At 37.1% G+C, this 20,036-nt stretch overlaps 2 protein-coding genes and 1 pseudogene across 2 annotated transcripts; 2 read left to right on the top strand and 1 right to left on the bottom strand.

The window, feature by feature from the left end:
• Positions 1–19,938, top strand: part of LOC131778494 (receptor-type tyrosine-protein phosphatase F-like) — a 42,692-nt pseudogene extending 22,754 nt beyond the window's left edge.
• Positions 7,551–8,712, top strand: LOC131772174 (putative nuclease HARBI1). The gene is made up of 2 exons (XM_066159369.1): positions 7,551–8,097; positions 8,237–8,712. Exons 1-2 carry the CDS (start codon positions 7,551–7,553, stop codon positions 8,710–8,712), a joined length of 1,023 nt encoding a protein of 340 aa, XP_066015466.1.
• LOC131772173 (t-SNARE domain-containing protein 1-like) lies at positions 10,408–11,594 on the bottom strand. Its single transcript, XM_066159368.1, has 2 exons — positions 11,201–11,594; positions 10,408–10,748 (listed from the first exon to the last, which is right to left on the bottom strand). The coding sequence occupies exons 1-2, from the start codon at positions 11,592–11,594 to the stop codon at positions 10,408–10,410; spliced, it is 735 nt and encodes a 244-aa protein (XP_066015465.1).
• Positions 19,939–20,036: the final 98 nt, after the last annotated feature.

Genomic DNA, 20,036 nt, shown 5'->3' with positions numbered 1-20,036 from the left:
GCCTATGGTACTATCTTTAGGTACTATGTAGATGGTACCTATAGCACTATAATTTCAAACTTATGTTTGTGTGAGACGTTTTATGTATATTCATATTTTTAGTGCTGATACTAATAAATGTGTAATGAGGATACCAAAGGGAATTTCTTAATACGTTTCATCAGCAAGATTTTGTTTCAGTTGAAATTTATTTTTCAAAAGAAAAAAACAACTCCTATCTTTGCTAGATTTTCAAGAAACTTTAACCCTTGTGAATGGCTTGATTCCAAGTCAGACCAATTGTATCTTAGTCATATATTTACAAAAGGGAGATCTTTTTTATATATTTTGACTCAATTTAAATTTATATCACAAAAGTAACCAGGCAAGTCACCCAAAATGAGAACAGAGTCATCATTTCAGCTAGAAACTATTGACTTTACTCAAATCCAATCCCAAGACCATTCTTGAAATCGCATAATTTGTATCAAAACAAAAAGTCAAAATCACAAAACTAATTTATTTTATCGGAATATTAACTGTTCCTCGAAATTCAAAATTGCTTTATAAAAAAACTTTGTATAATTTAATTTGTCCAAGCTTACTTCCTATCAGAGATTTTAAAATTAGATTAACGTAGATTCTATAACTCGGCTTGAATTACAGAAACATTAAATTTGAAGTAATTTGATATCGGAGCCTTTTGTACTTAATCGTGTAGGTGAGGTACACTGGAACAAAGTCCTACAATAAAACGTTCAGAGATGAGCAGACTATAGAAGCAATAAAGGCAACAACACAGAAAGTAGAAGGGTTGATTCCAGGCACCACATATAAATTTAGAGTTCATGGCACCTCTGTTTGTGGCGAGAGCGCTTCCGAAGTCGTCTCAAAGATGACAGATATGATGGGTAAGTTTCCAAATTCTTTGAGGCCAACCAATCATTGTAATAGGTTATCTATGAAACTATCTAAGAAAACATTCGCTCTGATGAAGGGCTAACGCTCGAAACGTCAGCTTTGAAACTCTTAACGGCGGCCAATTTACGTTATCATCTCAGTTGACAATACGAAATTACCTTGATATACTCTCAGACTGACGTAGCACCAAAGATTCTTTAGAAACTAACCCCCTTGGATCATTTACCCATGACACTCTTACCTTTCCATTTTAATCAAAACTGATGATATCAAAATTTTTCAATTTTTTTGTTTTAGATAGATCTACCCACGCTTGCTTGAAGGCAGTTTAACGTTATCATGTGGTTCCTAGTGTAGGATATCGATAGCGATTTATCCGTTGGATAGCTTTATCTACCCTTTGAACAAAGGGACCTTGTTTTCGATGTTCGTCTGCTTTCGAAATGAATTGGTGAAAGTGATTTTTTTTCTGCTTGTGAAAGAAAATAATATTAAAACTGAAGGTTGATAATAAATAGTGCCCAATGTCTTTAACGAGAACATTTAGTTACATGTACATTTTCCGAAAAGTCTTTAAATTGCGACCATCAATATTGGTAATGCCATGAAATTCTGTCAAACAAAAATGAATTATTAATGTCTTGCCGTCCATTTGATCAAGTTAACCTCTTGAACAGTTGAGTTATATTAATTCACTAATTAGATTCTGCGTAGAGTCATGAATCACCTTCTGAACCTGTAATCATACAGCTGTATTATCTCATTTAAAAGGAACCCTTTTCTGTACAAGAGTGTTGTTGTGGTTCAGAAGCTATTTTTTTTCCTTACCAGCTCCTGAAGCCCCACATCCACATAATATAACCGATGTTGAGGTTTCTCAGACAGCTGTGGATATTTATCTGTGGCCTGTTGAACAAAAATATGGTCCAGTAAGGTAATTATCAATAAGAATGTGATTTTCTAAAGAACCACAGGTGGAATAGATCCTGCATTAAGATATAAGGTAAGATTTCCTGCCGCTTCTCGATAAATGAGGTCACGCTCCCTCCACGAAGGCTGGATTCGTGCGTGCGACAGAAATTAAACTTAAGAGGCGTTAGATATTTAACAATTTTTGAAAAAGGTTCATTAAAAGTGTCCCTTAGGAAATCAAATTTAAGAGGCGTTAGATGTTGTATAATTCTTGAAAAAGGTTCATTAAAAGGGTCCTTTAGGAAATATTAAATGAATTACGAAACTGTCGGCGGATTCTCGATGTTAATGGTCAGTGGCCTCTAAATGCTATCTTAATGGCCTCTTTTCGAGATGTTACCCATTAGTCTGGCATTTTGTTTTATACCTTTCAGTGCTTATCAGGTTATTGTTCTGAAAATCGCTAATGGCGTTCAAGAGCTTCCAGACAATTATGATTCAAAACTGAAAGCTGCCAGTGATGCTAAGAAAGAGAACGTGAATTTTTACATTGCTGCTGAGATAGAAAATGACCCATTACTCAGCAAACCTCAGAAATTTACCGTTGGCAATGGTCATAAAACTAAGGAATTTGTGAATGAAGAACTTGAAAAAGGAGAAAACTACATTGTGTATGAGAGAGCTCTAACTAAAGCCGAGAAGGTATGTAAACTACTTATTTAAAAAATTTTCCTCTTTTTTTACAACCAGAATCATATGACCATCAGCGTGGTGAAACGGTCTGCCTTTTCTTCTGGAAAAATATGTAACCCCTCTCTATAAAGATTTGACCCAGGAGGAGGCCTACTTTAAACTCACTAGAGCACAATCGTGCTCCCATTAGTTTTACAACTGGGTTTATTGACCTTTTTCCGAGTCGATTTTTAAGAGTAGCTTGCTAGACAGTACCTATCTGTATTTGCACTGCAAATACAGAGAAAGGTGTATGTAAACACATGTCCTCCTAGTGTATGTAAACACATACACTAGGAGGTTATGTAATCGAACCACACAATAACTTTGCAGTTCCTTTGCTCTCGATTCAGTGGCCTCTTTGATTTTAAAGCACGTGCTCTTTTTGTTTTTGTTTTTATATATTTCACAGGGTGAATTAAAGGGATACGCAAGCATAGTTGCCAAAATTTCCATCACCTCCACTACCACGGGTTTGTCTATATTGTACTTAATAAGCAATGAAGTTACATATTGTACTACAAAGTAACAGAGAGCAAAATGATTTCTGGAGCAGTTCTTTACTTGCAAGAATGTTGGCTCCGAGAGCCTCATGCCTAAGCGGGTATTAATTACAACTGGCCTGGAGATTCTCCTCCTCAGATTATCTAGATCATCAAGCTGTGCTCAATCCAAAACACCGACTTCGAGTGTTCACCGTTTACCCCAGATTTTGTCTCACTCGTGATCAGTTTCGTAGCAACCTAAATTTGGTGACGGTAATAAGCTGCATCGCACATCGGAGCCAACAAAATGATTTTGATAACACAATTGCGGTGTGTCACAGACTCTCTCGTCTTGTTCAATAAAGTTTAGAAACTGGACTTGGCGCTGATTTTTAAAATTAAATTGCTCGTAGTACTGAGCTTTATTGAGCTATGTTACAATATTTTGTGTTTTTTTTTTTGCCGTTTTGTTCCTGAGAAACTGTAATGAATGCGAGGGAAACCATAAGTTAATTGATATCCAGGGTAGACAAACACAATAAAAAGTACGAATGAGCCTAAAAAGAACAAGGATGGTTAACAATGGAGAAGTTTGACAGCGATTACTAATGAAGAAGTTCTATTTTGACAGTAGCAGGAAACAATGATACAGTTAGTAGTACAAGTCAGCACTCCAAGCTGCAATCATTTTGGTTGCCATGGCGACGAAATTCTCAGCGAAAGTCGACGAATTCGCCACATGTCTTTGGCTGTCAAGTAGCAAGCTGTAATGCTTTCATGTTTTAACAAAATTTAATGTCCCATACTAGGGGCTTTAGTCTTGAGATGTCACGCGAGCCTTTAAAATAATTGTCGGCCACTGTCGACTAAAATTCTTTCTCTTACGACGAATACCTGGTTTTCGGCTGCCAACTGTCTGCTCTGAAACAACTTTAAGCTTGGAGCACTGCAAGTAGTAATTCCAGAAGAGCTTAATTATTAAATGCTCTTTACATTTTTCTTATGCAGAAGGTGAGAAAAAGGAAACGTCCAGCGGTTCTAACTCTGCGGCTGTTGCTGTACCAGTAGTCCTGTTGTTACTCCTCATACCAGCAGTTGTTGTCGCTGTGTTCCTATACCGGAGGTTTGTTTCTTTTTAAGACTGAATCCTAGTGACTGAGCGTAGAAAAAAGTATGGCAGCCGAATATTCGATATTTTGTTCTTTTTTTTAGGAGAAGGCAGTCAAGATCCAAAAGTGCCGGGGAAAGATCTGTTCAACTAGATGACATTAGAGACGATTCTCAAGACCCTAACTCAAGTACATCAAATCTGGTCTATCAAAATGTACGAGACATTCGTCGAACAATTCATGGTAATTTTTCGTAGATAAAGTATAATATACATGTTAGTTTCTAGGAGAGGGTCATTGAATAATTTTCACGGTTGAAGTCAACGTTCGTACAATTAGCTACGATCGAATCGTTATTTTCATGCTAAAAAGGATTGTTGGGATGCCTTGCTAAATTTTTACTTAAACTGTGACTGACTTATGTATTGTCTGTGTAACAAAGTTATATCTTCAAAGTCAAAATTTGGATCAGCATCATTTCAACTAGGAAAGTGGTTTGTACCAGGAGCAATTTTTAATCGTGTAGTCAATTTTGCCGTCACGCTATTTGCTGCAAGATTCAAATAGTGTAACTCGGTCGTGATTGCACCAATCAACTATTACGAACCAGATTTAGTTACATCACTTGAATAAAAAAACAATTTCTCACTTAATTGTGCTGATGAAATTTTCCCAGGTCGTTTAAAGGTCTTCATCGCAGTCGACAACAGTCCTTTTCAAAACAACCCTCACCTGGTCTATTGGACTGCGTGTAACTGGTCATCGTTTTTAAATACATAAAAAAATAATCAAACTAGTTGATTGAGGACTTGTATCAAAAGAAAGTTGTTACCATATATTTAAAGTTAAATTACCTTGGTACATGATTCTCAGACAGCAGATACCCTGAGTCTAAAAATAACTTTGTGGGGGTAGTGGAGCTACTCCAGATTTAAAGGTTACTCAAGGAATACACTCTCGTAGCTTGTTCGTTACTTGAGCTATATCTCAAGGTCGTGGTAGGTGTTTCTTGTTGAGTGTAGCAAACGAAACGGAGCAGTTGGAGCGTATCAGTTACCAAGGAGGAGAATTAATAACACGGTCGAGTGTCCAGAGAGAAGATCAAAGGAATTGTGGAGTTCCTTATGAGCGATTTTTCTACCCTACAGGTGCTGAGAAACAGCCTGTTAGTGAAGAAGAAGAAGCTATTTACAGTGAGGCTGACGATGGTAAACCCAAACCAATACCTGTGGCTGAGTTTCCAAAATACTTCAAGAAAAAATCAGAAAATGGTGCCATTGTGTTGCGAGAGGAATTTAAGGTAATTATCTATTATAGTTTTTACTTCTTTCCTTTTCTTTCGTATTATCGTATTATTGTATGATACAGTAATTATGAATATTTCTCGAATTGTTTCGTGTTTTTTATTTTCTTAATGGACAACTTGACATATATATGCTTCAGTACATTATCTATATCCATTTTTGCAAAAGCGTAAGAACAATTTTTTGGATGTCGTTGCAAGGGTCGAAAAAAGTGATGACATCTCATCGGTTTTGATAAGAGCACATGTATTGCAACTTAGGTCATACCTTTTCCAGTATTTACCAGGTGAGATGCAGTTTGCTTGGGAGATCGGTAAGAGTAACAGAGGCAAGAACCGGTATGGAAACATTGTTTCATGTGAGTACATTCCATCAACTTTGTAAGTATTTTTATGCAACGGTAGCTATGTAAAACCTAGAAGTTTAGGTAACTAGAGGTCGCTTCTGTAACTGGTGCTTCCCCTTTCAGTTGTCTTGTGAGGCAATGAAGTCCAACCAACTTAATAACCACCTCTCAGCTGGATGGTTAGCTCTGTTGATAGAGTATTGCACTGATATCACAGAGGTCATGGGTTCAAATCCCGATCAGGCCTGAATTTTTTTTTTCAAATCCCATTGTTGATAAATCGCAGAACTATACTGGGATTAATAATCGCTTCAAAGTTGGTGATTTAGGAAGTGGTGAGCTTAAATCTTGAGAGATTATTATGTTTTAATCCAAATTTTGAACCTTACGTTCAAAGCGCATCATTCTTAAGATTTTGCATTTCACACCATAAAAAAAAACTGTTGAAAACTTCAATAGAAACTGAACAAACGATTGTGTTTGTTCACAGATGATCATTCTCGCGTTTTGTTGGAGGAAATAGAGGGTGACAAAAACTCCAGCTACATCAATGCAAGCTACATTCCGGTCAGTAACAAAAAAAGCATACGACAACGTGAACACAACGACACAATACGACATGACACGACAAGACAAAGAAGAACGACAAAGTCAACCCTACTTGTTTGATATAATGAATAAATAAATAGATAAACAATCGATATTTGAGTTGATTATCGAGAATTTCTGTTATCTTTTTCAAATATCTCTCCTCAGACCTACGATGAGGTCACCATGACCTATATCGCAACACAAGGTAAATATTACTTGAGGTGTCTCGTGGATACACTGTAAGTTGTCGCACGCTAACTCGTATTGCTGTTGAACAGCTCGTAGGAAATCTGACGCAACATAGAGTCAGAGGGCTAGCAAATGTCCCATGATGATGAGGGTCACTCTCACCAGGTTCTTTGTCGGTATATTTAATCGTATACCCTTTCCAAATGGGGCACCCCTGGAACTAACAAAAGCGTCGTCGATCCCATCGTTTTTGTTCATTGTAGGAACAAAGCTTTTAGAAAACTCAGACGATAGTTTCTAGACTTTTAGGGGGCGAAGCTTATCACTCGTCATTACAGGGTTCCATCAACTTGTTGGGCTTTTTGTTGTGGCCTTTTACCAGAATTTCAGTGTTCTACTCTGTGGGCAGAAGTACTCAGGGAATAAAGCAGCAATAAATGAGGAAAACCCCCATACTCCCAAAAAAATGACTTGTCCCATTCTTTTGTAGCTAAATGCCAAAAAGCTCCTATGAAATTAACTTATGTTTCGCCTCTCTTTTACAATTATTCTTACTGCTGTTTAGGTCCAACTTCTACAACTATCGCTGATTTCTGGCGAATGGTCTGGCAGGAAAACAGTTTCATCATTGTGATGCTTACAAACCTGGTTGAGCTGGGAAAGGTAGACGTAGCGCAAGTTTTTAGTTTGATGTTGAACGTAATCCAGAGTTTCAGTGGTTTTTCATTTTCTACACTTTATGAGTAGTCTGTAAAACATGCATCATAATGTCAGCCAGCAAGCCACTCAGCGATCAGGCCCGGTTGTTCAAAAGAGGGTTAAGTCTTAACCTAGGGTTAAGTCAACCTAACCTCAGGGTAAAATTTTAGTCGCGTTGTTCGAATTAAGGTTTACACTAACCTCGGGTTAAACAGCGGGTTAAATTTAACCCACCGCGCGAGCAGGGTTAAATAGCTAACCTCCGGTTAAATAAAGAATAAAAATGGCGAACTTGTTGTTTTGTGATTTACGTCGACGGCGAAGGGCAAGGAAATTCAGAACCGGCACTCAATTCGAAATCGACGATTTCACAGACGAAGAGCTGCGTGCACGTTATCGCTTTAAAAGAGAGTCCATTTTATTTATTACAAATCTTGTTGCCGGTGATATAACTCGCAACACTCGACGAAATCACGCCTTATCACCGCTCCACCAAGTTCTAATTGCCCTCCGGTTTTATGCCAGTGGAGGTTTCCTCCAAGTTATAGGCGACACCTTCGGTGTGGATAAGTCCACCGTTTCCCGTGCCATTACTGATGTGTCTCGAGCTCTAGCGGCAAAACAGCCCCGCTTTATCAAGTGGCCTTTGACACATGACGAATGTGCAAAAATTAAAAACGAATTTTATATTCACGGAGGATTTCCTGGCGTTATTGGATGTGTGGACGGAACTCACGTGAGATTACAAGCACCTACTCAGAATGAAAACAACTATGTCAACAGAAAAGGTTTTCATTCCATCAATGTACAAGCTGTCTGCAACCATGAAGGTGAGTAGACTTTTCGCTATAGCTTCTCTTCTTAAATGAAAATAAAAATGTAGACATCTAAGATAAAATTCATACACGAACCAAAACATTTGAGGAGGACCGAGCTTTAACCTCAACAAAAATATTATTTGATTTGAAGGCATGTTTACCAATGTTGTTGCCCGCTGGCCAGGAAGTACTCACGATAGCCACGTCTTTCGGACCAGTAACATTTGCAGTTATTTGCAAAATAACCATCGCTCCCTCGATGATGGCGTTCTTCTCGGGGACAGTGGGTACGCCTGCAGTCCATTCTTAATGACACCGTTTGCAACAACAAGAACTCCATCCCAAGAAGCCTACAATAGTGCGCACACAAAAACGAGAGTGGTGATTGAGCAAACGTTCGGCCGATGGAAAAGGCGATTTCATGTGTTGCATGCAGAAATTAGAATGGCACCTGAAAAGGTTTGCATGATTGTGGGTGCTTGTGCAGTGTTGCACAACATCGCTTTGCTGTTACACGAGCCTATGGAGGATGAAGAGGTAGAAGAGCTGGCAGATGTGGATCCCTACCATGGACCACAACAGGGTCTGTCAATAAGGGACCACATCTGTCAAACATTTTTTGGTTGACATTTTTAACATGTGTGCTGTCTTGACTTTCTGTGATCCTTTGTCATGTAAATTATTAATAGGTGATGAGTTGATTTCAATCGTAATTTGGTGTAAATAGGCACTTGTAAATTTTTGTAAAATATCTTTTTTCAAAGACTCCAAATTGCATTTGCCCATTTTGTTGTCATTAAAAATTTACTCTGTAACATAATTACAAATGCAATTTGGTGTAAGTAAACACTTGTATTTATTTCAAAGACCACAAATTGCACACGCTCTACAGGCGTGTGGAATTTTGGTGTCTTTGAAAAATCTACTCCTTATTGACACCAAAATGCAATTGCAATCATGTTATTACCCAGCTAAACTAAATATGGAGGTTTTTAAGGGAAATAGTTCAGTTTTGCAAGCACATGGCTCAGAGTAAAGGTCTACGTTTTAAAGCTTGGTCAATGTGTAGAAAGTCAGGGTGGCTGACAACAAAATTGGGTGGGGCATTTGAACACAACTTTTTGCAAAACTTCCTCAAATAAATTGTGTGTTCTTTTGTATATTAATTGTTACTTCACTGGTATTGTGTATAATTGTACTAATATGCTATTGCAGAATATTGATCAAGGCAATGTACAATAATGTATAATGCACTGCATTTCACCCTCTCCCCCAATGCTGATGGAAATATTTCTAGGATGGTGAAAGATGTTGACACATTTTCACTTTTTCCCCTCCTACCCCCCATCAATTGCACAAGACACTTTTTATGCTGTTAGAACTTTGTATTTTACTACTTTCCAACTTGCATGGGGTGATGGAAACCTGTCTTATCTTATAGAAAAGGAATAATTATATTACACATGGTCTAATGTAATTACCTTATTTGATGGTTTATAATGGTAATTGAACTGAGCGAAATCATTGGAGTATTGTGTATGATTGTGCAAGATGAAAATTGATGGGAGTGTTGAAAAAGAAGCAACCCCTTTCTAGCTTGCTAGTATGTGGGCTGTTAATGTCCTTGGCTGAGAGATTGTCCTTAGAATTTCAAATTTTCTTTGGAAGCTTTACTAATTCTCAGCCAAATATTGATTTTTTTGGACACTCTCAGACGCTGAAGTTATCAGTAGACATACCAGCAAGCCAGAAAGGATTTAATATACTAAATAACCTGAAATTTATTTCAGTGGCTCCTATATGTTTTTTGCATTCACCTTTCACAAATGATCACTGCTATTGGTACATATATATATATATATGACTTTCTCTATTGTTCATAGGTAATACTGCAATAGTGGAAAAAAAAAGGTTGCAGTCTCTTTCATTCAATAAATTTTGCTTATTGCCTGTAAATTTTTATGACACTGATGCCCTAATATTGTCATAGTGGCAAAAGTTGTAAGGAAGATACATGGGTTGAACTCAAATCAAAGTAAATGATTATTTAAGAAAATTATTTGCACAAGTTGTTGAATAAATATACTTTTATTTTGTATTTCAATCTGGGTGTTTGTCCTGATAAAATGTTATACAATCAGACATATAAATAATAAAAAAGTAAATAAATTTCTTTACTTGCCCATAACACATTATATCTTTGATTATATAAAACATGGGCATTCTCCATTTTATACAAATTTTATGTGATTACGACTTTATTCACATGTCCATAATATAACTTACAACTTGAATCATGCTTAAATTCTCCATTTTATACATTCATGGACTTAAATTTATAGACACAGTAGGGATAGAACATGATCTTTGTTCCAAAAGGAACACTTCCAACTCCAATTTCCTCTTTTTTAGCTTAAGATTTTCCTGCTTTAAAATTAATGCTTTGTATTGGGCCTCAAGAACGTCGTCTTGTGTTGTCTTTCTTTTACTCTTTTTTTTATGATGATTTTCTTCTTTCGGTGTATTGACCACTTCATCATCGATTTCGTGGGTGTTGGCTTCATCTTGCTGCACAGCTTCTTGGAGTTCTTTAAACAGGTCTTCATTCACCTCAATTGTTTCCAATTGAGCAGCTACTTCCGTAGGCTGGTTTGCTTCAGGGCCTTAAAAAAACATCCCCACATATTACGGTCAAAAAAAGTGACCTCTTGTTTAAAATTACTTGTCATCAGTTCAAAGGTTCAAAGTAAATCATGACCGAAATGACTGATCTAAATTCACTGAAAGTATTGGCTGTTCAGTTCAAGACATGTCTCTTTCTAGGAAGCTTTGAGGGAGTCTTGAAGAAATGGTAAGTATAAAAGCTTTTACTCAAAGCTTCTGCAGTTTTAGGAATATTTGTTATTTTTGTGCTCGCCGTGGGTTGCGTGACAAATAGTGTAACAAATATGATAATCAAAGCTAATAAAGAAAGTTACTTCTGAAGCTGTCGTTCATGTAGCGGAAATTATGAACCGAAAATTTGTCTTGTTTCCTGTAAACAATGAAATAACTTATGCATTCTTAAGGTAATAAGAAGTTCAAGTTTTAAACAACAGTGGATGTTAATTCTCACCTTTCGACTCGAAACCCTCGAGGCCGGTGAATGATGGGGTTTCTTTGAAAAGGTCAATGATTTTAGCAGTTGCCGCCGACGGTATCTTCGGAGCTTCACCTCCTCCAGTTTTTTTCTGCTCTTTGGCCAATTCTGTGAACTCTTTTTTGGCCTGTGCGTGTAAATTTTTCCATTTTTCTCTGACCTCGGTAGTCGTCCTCCTAGCAACTCCTACGGCGTTGACAGCATCCGCGATTTTACACCATATTTCATTTTTTTTTTGGTTTGTGACGCTGTTCGTAAGTTTACTTTGTATAATGGAAGGGTTTTCCTCTACTTTTTCCGTTAAGATGGCTATTTCGGACGCGCTGAAATTTTGTTTACGGGCTTTGCGTGAGACCGCAGGGGAAGCCATTCTTCAGCTCGCAAATTGCTCACCATAGCAACAATTTACGAAAAGAATATTATGGGTTGCTAACCTCAGGTTAGCCGCGTCTAACACGAGGTTAACTAACCGGCTCTTTAACCGCGCTTTGAGAAACGCTATTTTAACCCTGTGTTAACAAACCTGCGGTTAAGAAATTTAACCCGCGGTTAGCCCTAACCTCAGGTTTAGTTTAACCCTCTTTTGAACAACCGGGCCCAGGCCACTAGTATAGCATGCTGTACGATATATATAGTATCAACCTTTTTTTTTCCTATCATATCTTCAGGGCAAATGCGATCAGTATTGGCCAGACGATACTTCCAAATTTGGTGCTATCACAGTTATCCTACACAAGACTGAAACATTTGCCGATTACGTCATCAGGTCATTGATTGTGACAAAGGTGGGTTGTCGCTGTTCGAAATGAAATTACGTTATTTGGAATACGACGTCTTGCATTTTTTTACTGTAAACTACTTACAAAGAATGACTGCGTATTTTAAACTAAGAGAGCTCCCTCTGTAACAACATTCCCAACATGAGAACGAATTTTCACTTAGGACTCAGAAAAAAGGGCCGTGCAGCAGTTTCATTACGTCACTTGGCCAGACAAAGGTGTCCCACAACATTCCACAGCTCTACTTGGATTTAGACAAAAGATTCATGCGAGGCACCAGGCGACTGGTGGACCTCTTGTTGTGCACTGCAGGTAAAAAGCATGGTAAAATTTGAAGACTTCAAATTAAAGGCTTCACATTCGCAAATCTTTATCGCATATTAGTTTAGTTCTTTTGTAGATATTTCAATTGCGATTTCTATCTGGTTTGGATAACAGGAAATAAACGTTTTGATCTGAAGAAAGATTAATATCACAAGGAACCTAAAAGAACTGAAATGAAAACAGTAAAACTGTCTTCAGTGTTAGAATTATATGCGTTAGTGTAGGGCTCTTTTTTATAGTGTAGTTAACCCTTCAGCTCCCATGAGTGACTAAGACAGAATTTCTCCTTACAATATCAATACAATGTCAACCAGATAGGTGATGAGCATAAAGAGAAATATCAGCTTGGGGATAATAAGTTGATCCAATACTTAATTCTCCGAACTAACATATTAAGAATTGTATGGTTGACGGTTAGGAGAATTACAAATTTGGTCGAGGAGCTATAGGGTTAATAAATAGACCTCAATTGTTTACTCTCAATACTCTTACTGATCCCACCAATGATGTCGAGAATTTTAAAAACACAAGTGAACCCTGCTAGAAGCGAAGCCTAGAGGTATCTGAGGTATTTCAATAGTCAGGTCTCCAACTTTTACCTTCTACTCCTGCCATTTCCCCTTTATTGGTCGCGACCCTCAATAGTTCTTGCTATTTTTCCTCTATTGTTCTCTCCGTTGGTTGTTACTTACATCTGTTGTTACCTTTGTACAGTGCTGGTGTTGGTCGAACTGGCACATACATTGCTATCGACGCCATGTTGGAGAGTGCTGAGAAGATAAAAACTGTGTTTATACAGAATTACGTGCAAGTCATGCGTAGATCTCGTCCTCATATGATTCAGAAAGATGTAAGCTAACAAATTTAACCGTTTTCCATAAGAATAACAGCAGCAAAAGTCCTATTTACTTTCCCCCAGTGTATCTTTAAAAAGAGTGTGTCATGATAGTAAAACTGATACGGTGTCTTAATAACCCAAGCCTGGTCATTATGATGACCGTCAAAGGCCTTTTTATGATTTCGATATGACACCCAAATTACTTTATAGAAAATCCTAACCTTTCTCAATTTCCATCTGAAAATTTGGTACAATACAGAGTTTATGTAAAAATGAATATCACAGTGAGTACCACTTTTTTTAAACTTCTAGAGTAATCAATCGATCAATAAATATACAAGGGCATTAAGTTACTCGTTCCTCAGTATCTTATAACTCATTCACACTAACAAAACATGCTCAGTTAAACCGAATTTTAGTCTATGGTGTGTAAATCAGGTTTGAATAATTTGAGAATACGAATGATATATGGAAAAATGGCCGACCTTCTTTGTGGAGTTCAGATTTGCTCTTCGGCCAACGCCAGGAACGTCACGGTTTTAAACGATGATGTTTTGGTTGGTAGCGAGGATACAGGGTTTATTTGTCATGGATGTTTCAGTTTGACGGTGAGGAATTTCCTAAATTTAGCTTCATCAAAGACTGTCCTTTGCAACAGTATTGGTATGTACTTTATCTCTGTATAGGACCAGTATGTTTTCTTGCACCAAGCAGTGATGGAAACCTTGGTATGTGGAAATACAGAGATTATCCCTCAGGACCTACGAATTGCGACGAACAAGCTTGCCAAGGTGCATAAACCATCCAAAAAGACTGGATATGAACGAGAGTTAAAGGCAAGTGATAACTATTCCTAGAAACTGAGTTTGGTTTTATATGTTGTTAATTGTGCGTAAACGTAAATGCTGACAAGACAGCTGATTACTTGCTTCTGGAGATTCTTTTAAAGACGTGTCAATGTGACTTTGTTAACTTCATGTTCATATCTCATCTACAGTTCTTAAAGACAAAAAAATCTCGAAAAATTATTGTCAGACGTAATTATCAAAATACAAAGCGTGCTTTTGTTCATGGATAACTCCTGCAAATTTCTTTTTAACATACATATTAGTGGCAGATGAACTACTCTGTAATTTGTTGATCTTACATCACAATATTTTGTTTCACTTTTCTATTAATTTAATTTGTGTGTGTAATGTTTAGCACGGAAAAAAAAAAAAAGATTACCTATAGCCTGAATGAAACAGCAATATATTAGTTCGGTAAGAAACAAAAATGCTATGGAAACAGCAATTAACCAGGACCGAACAAAAATGGCTTAAGATGGAGGGAATTAAAACTAGATAGGACGAACTGAGAGAATTTTATGTGTTGTAGTGCTTGGAGCTTGTAACAGACGCCCACGCTTCTCAAGAAGTAGCAACTAACGCATTTATGCCCGCAAACGTCGTCAAGAACAGGTTCCCCAACATTGTTCCGCGTAAGTGTTCCTTTGTCTTTGTTTGCATTGTTTCAGAAACACTAAACAAAACTTTTGCTTACTCCTGAATTGTTTTCTAGCGGAGTCTTAAACCGAGTGGGGTCTCATTCAGTCTGTGATCTTACCAGTGATCAACGAAATCAAAAGACCACAAGCAACGTTAGTTTTTTTTGTCACAAGATAGATTTGGACGACAGAAAGTTCTGTTACTGAACAATCAGAACTGTCAGAGCATTTTGGGAACAAAATACACATTGATTACGCGCGAACTATCCTTTCTTACTGTGCGGTTACAGGCATGAATCGTGCACTATTAGATTAGTGCGCTGTCCAAGCTACCGATCATCAATCGTACTCTATCATTTTGTTACTTTTGATTAACTAAGGGTATAGCCTATAAGAGACTATAACGCACCCTTTCATTGGTTGAAAGAGCCTGCTCTATCAGAGTACAGAGCACGGAGCTGAACTAGAGCTGTCACGCCATCCGCCAATTTGTACTATGTCCGACCATTTCCCGGACATCTCTTGTTTTGTTCGTTATGTAAAAGTGAAATTTCACGAAGTGGGGAGAAACACGAGACATGGTCGAGTGTTTCTCCCTACACTTCTTTCGTGTTTTAGCCGCTTCCTGCGTTCTTTACAACAGAACACAGCATAGTCAAGGCTTCTCTATTTGTTAAGTGATGGTTAAGTCGCTGTGTTGTGTTTTAGGACAACTTGCGTCGACTAGCTTGAAGTATCTCTAGGATAACTAAAATGCGTAAAATTTGACAACTGGTTCCCTAACTTTCCACTCCAAATTTCAGGTGGCGCCACACATTGTATAATGTTTCCAAACGATAGATCTGAGACAATCCTTATAACTTTTGTTAAGTATATTTTTTGTTTGCACAAATGCCTTTAATTTTATTAAACATTAAACACTTATATTCGATTTTGTATTAGTGGACAATGCTCGAGTGCATTTACAAGCGTCTTCACAAGAAAAGAGTTACATCAATGCCTCTTATGTGGATGTAAGTGCAAAAATGCCCTTGTAAAATATTCATAATATATTCTGTAATTTTAGCGTGCTGATAACAAAAGACTCCGTATTTTCGGGTTCTTTAGAAAGCTTTCTGTTGCAACGTGTCCGTATAGTAGATTTTTTAATTCAGTCAACCCATAAAAAGATCTTTATTTCTATTCAAGTTTTCCTTCTTGGGTTGTGGTGTGATTATTCTTTTCGTATTGGTATATTCGTGTTGCTTAACTTGACGTCCATATTTTCTTTGATCTTTTATTTATCAGGACTACACACAACGTAATGCATACATCCTGACACAAACTCCGTTAGACTGCACCATTATAGACTTCTGGCTTATGATTTCTCAATATGATATTGGCACAGTTGTGATGTTGAATAACTTGGAAGAAGGAAAGCAGGTAAAAATCATGGCATGTTTTTGAAAAGCATATAGCAACACTCTTCACTCTATGTTTGCAACGAAGTGTGCAAAATACGCCTAATCAATATCCTAGAGCTTTGCTAGATTGTGCTAGAAATCACGTGATTTATTTCAAGACAGCCAGCTACTGATATGGGTTACTATTGATATCTGGTGAACTTTGATAGATTACCACTATTCGTTAAACAAATTGGTAAAGAAATAATTATTAAGACATTTTGGCAGGACGCGTCACTGTGTTTCGGTTATCATCTCAACACTTTTAGAATGAGGAGCCATTTGGTACCATTCATCGTCGAGAGAAAGTAACATTTTACAGTGATTGACTTACTGAGTATGCTCTCAAATGTCAGTGAGACGCTATAGTTGAAACTCTTTTTCGGAAAATCCTTCCTACTATCATGCCCACCTTAATATCACATATATTCAGTTATTCGTTTCACGGATAATACTTGTAACACTGCTTTTCTTTTTTAGATTTACCCGCAATACTGGCCAAGCGAGGGATCTGCCAAGTATGGTGAAGTCACTGTCCAGCTTTTGTCCCAAGAAACTTCAAACAATATCACTACCAGAGGATTCAGCGTCGAGAATGCAGCGGTACAGTTTGTTTGTTCTCGAATTGTAAGGTCCCATTTTTTCTGGTTAGTTTGGAGGAAACTTTTATCTATACCAACAGGAGGCGTTTGTGCATTCTTGATGCGCGGGAGTTCGACCTTAACTATTTCATTATTAGGAGAGAGACCAATGAGTAATTTTTTTCCTTTCTGAATCAAAATACTCTCTGGCGGAAAGGTGATGAGTGGAGAGGAAAATATAAAGAAGAGGAGATCGTTTGAATGAACCCGAGATTTTCTGAACGTATTCATAATTGCGGAATCTAGTGGTTGAAATAATTCCTTTTTGATTTGTTTTTGTTTGTTTGTTTTTCGAATTTCAATGTTTCATTCTACGTAATCAAATTAATCCTGCGTGGAAAATTTGTGAAAATGATCGTGATTTTTGTTCATTACGGAATGTGTTTGGGAACGTTACAGACAATCCCACGATTCAATTCACCACTAAGTTTATTGTACAACAAGCATGAAAAAATAAATCGCAATGTTTTATGAAATAAAAAGTAAGTTCACACTTTATCTAAGTATTTACAAGTTCTGCGAAGCAAGGAATGAACGTTCCTGGGGGATTTTGAGTTCTTAACGACAACAACAAAAAAAAGACCTGGCTATGTGATCACGTGGGACTATGCGGCCCACGCGATAACTAATTTAAAATAACTTGACCTCGTGTTCCTAAAAAGAATAGTTTGATTTGCTTCTAATTAAATTCTTTCTTCAGCCCCCTAAGAAGACGTCAACTTTGCAGCATATACAATACACTGGGTGGGCCAATGAAAACTCATGCCGAGATCCCCAGGATATACTTGACCTGATGACTACTGTACAGCAGTCTCAGCAGCAATCAGGAAATAGAGTCATAGTTTTCCAGTGCAGGTATAAAGAGCACGTCTCTTATTGATGTTATCATACATTTAAATGTTGTAATAGAAGTGATTCTAAACCTACTAGGCGTTTGGCTAATAATTGTGCACTTATGCTAGAATAGCGTATGGCTACTCGAATCATGTATGACTTTATGTACATACTTTTTGCATAACGCGTTCAGACTGTAAACAGAACATAAAACAACATATCTTGTCTAAAAAAGATACAACTATCCAGAGTGTCTACATTAGATACTGCTATCTACCTCTATCTACAGGCACCCATTTACACTATCTGCGTTAGATTGAGCTATCCACGCTGACTATATCAGATGAGCCACCTTCACTGTCTACAGTACATACAGCTATCTAAATTGTCTCTATTAGATACAACTATTTACACTTTCTAAAGTATATACAGTTTTCCCTATTGTGACAATTAGATAATCAATATACATTATCTACAGTAAATACAGCTTAGTTTATTCACTTTCTACAATGGATAAAGCTATCCACACTGTCTACAACAGATACAGTATTTACAGGAGACAGTTTAGTTGACTGTATCCGGCGTGGTCGGTGTTAATGGTTTTATCTTTCTGAAAACAGTGGATACTTGACACTTTGGAAGTTTGATGCTAGGAGAACAAAGGCAAGAACCTGTAATACGAATCCACCACTGTACACTTTTCAACTTTCTTGATTAGTTCTCCGTTTATCTTTCTACAGTGATGGTACTGGTCGTAGTGGCTGCGTAGCCACCATAATGTCAGTGATCGAACGAGTCAAGACTGAACAAACAGTTGATGTTTTCCAGACTGTAAAACTAGTTCGAGCAAAGAGACCAGGTGCAGTCAACACTCTGGTAAGTTAAAAGTGTCATGATCCATTGTTATACCTTTGTTCAGGTGTAAATTGTCAAGGGCGTAACAGAGGAGTTCTACCCCGGGGTGAGTTGGGAATGTAACAGAATTCCAGGATATCTGCCTGGGGATGGGTGGAGGGGCGGGTTACGTCCATTCCCCCCCCCCTCCCGCCCAATAAACTGCGCTTGAGCTTCCCATTATGCTGAAATTTATCAAAGGAATCATAGGAGAAGTCATCCCTTTTGGATTTGTAAGAAACAACATAGTCACTTCAAAGATACGTCTGCAAGTTTAGTGTGTCGTCTGATCTCTTTTCTGTCGCGTTTTTCATCATGTTTAATAGTTTTTGCTGCTTTTTCTCGTCTTAAGCTTACTTTGCACAATGCTGGGCGCTCATAGATCAATAGCATATCCTTCGTGAGCCTAAGGTGTGTTTTATTTTGTTTTTATCTTTCAGGAGCTGTACATGTTTTGTTACAAAACAGTTCTAGCTTACTTAGACTCTTTCAGTACGTACTCAAACTTTGCAGAATGCTAAAAAGCATTGCAAAGTAAAAAACAGATTTGGCAGGAAGGAGTGATGCACATTTTTTTCTTTACGAAGCAGCTTTTTCCCCTCATATTCAAATTTTTGTAACAAATCATAGTTACCTCTAAGCGGGTGGCCTTTCCCCCTAATAGTTTTGCTAAAAAAGTTTTGCTAAAATTGTTTTGATTACATATTTTAGTTAAAAAAGGAGTTTATGTCATAGGAAGTAGGTAAAATGCGTCCGTGCAAGTGAAGATGTTGTCAGCTGGAAGATGTTCACCGCTTGATTGTTGATAAATTTACATCAGATTTTGCTATGGTAACTTGACAAACAAGCATGTGTCCCTGTGAGGCCTAGGATTATGGCAATATCATGAATTGTGTTATCCTACTTTTCTAATTAAGCAATTAAAAGAAAGAGGTACTAGGTGTATCTACAAAGAAGTTATTACATTTGTAGAGTTTTGTGGGTTTTTTTTTTTAGTTAATTGTAAAGGAAAGTTTTTGATAACTTACATATTTCATGATGTCTCTTAAAAGTCTATTAAGTTTCATAGTTATCGTTTTCTTTTAACAGTGTTAGATTAAAAGTGGTTTGTAGTTTTATAGTTTGTTTTGGAGGGTTATGGTGCCTTTTGCATTTTCTCTTTTTATCTGAATTTAATTCACACTGTTTTCAATTAATACATCAGAATTTCTATAAGATTGTATTTTTATCAGAAGTAAGATAGAATTGTGCAGAGTTAGATTTTTGGTAATTAAATGGTAACTGATATATTCTTTGAACGATTAATTTGGAATTCAAACGTGCAAAGCACATTGAAACATTTTTACTGTGTAAAGGATAGAGTTTACGTATATAGTTAGTACGTTAGTTTTAGATTCATATTCATATAATAGTTGTTTGATTGATTTATTGACTGAAATTGATAATTGTTGAAAATCATGGCTATATCTTAATATGGTTCTCCATCTCATTATTAATATTTTCTATGTATGTTTTATGAATTTTGGAGTGATAGGCTTTGTTACTGATTAAATAATCTACAAAGTTTAAGAGTA

Source organism: Pocillopora verrucosa, chromosome 12, assembly GCF_036669915.1.
Source record: "Pocillopora verrucosa isolate sample1 chromosome 12, ASM3666991v2, whole genome shotgun sequence".
NCBI classification, from domain to species: domain Eukaryota; kingdom Metazoa; phylum Cnidaria; class Anthozoa; order Scleractinia; family Pocilloporidae; genus Pocillopora; species Pocillopora verrucosa.
This window is presented reverse-complemented; position numbering and strand designations above follow the sequence as displayed.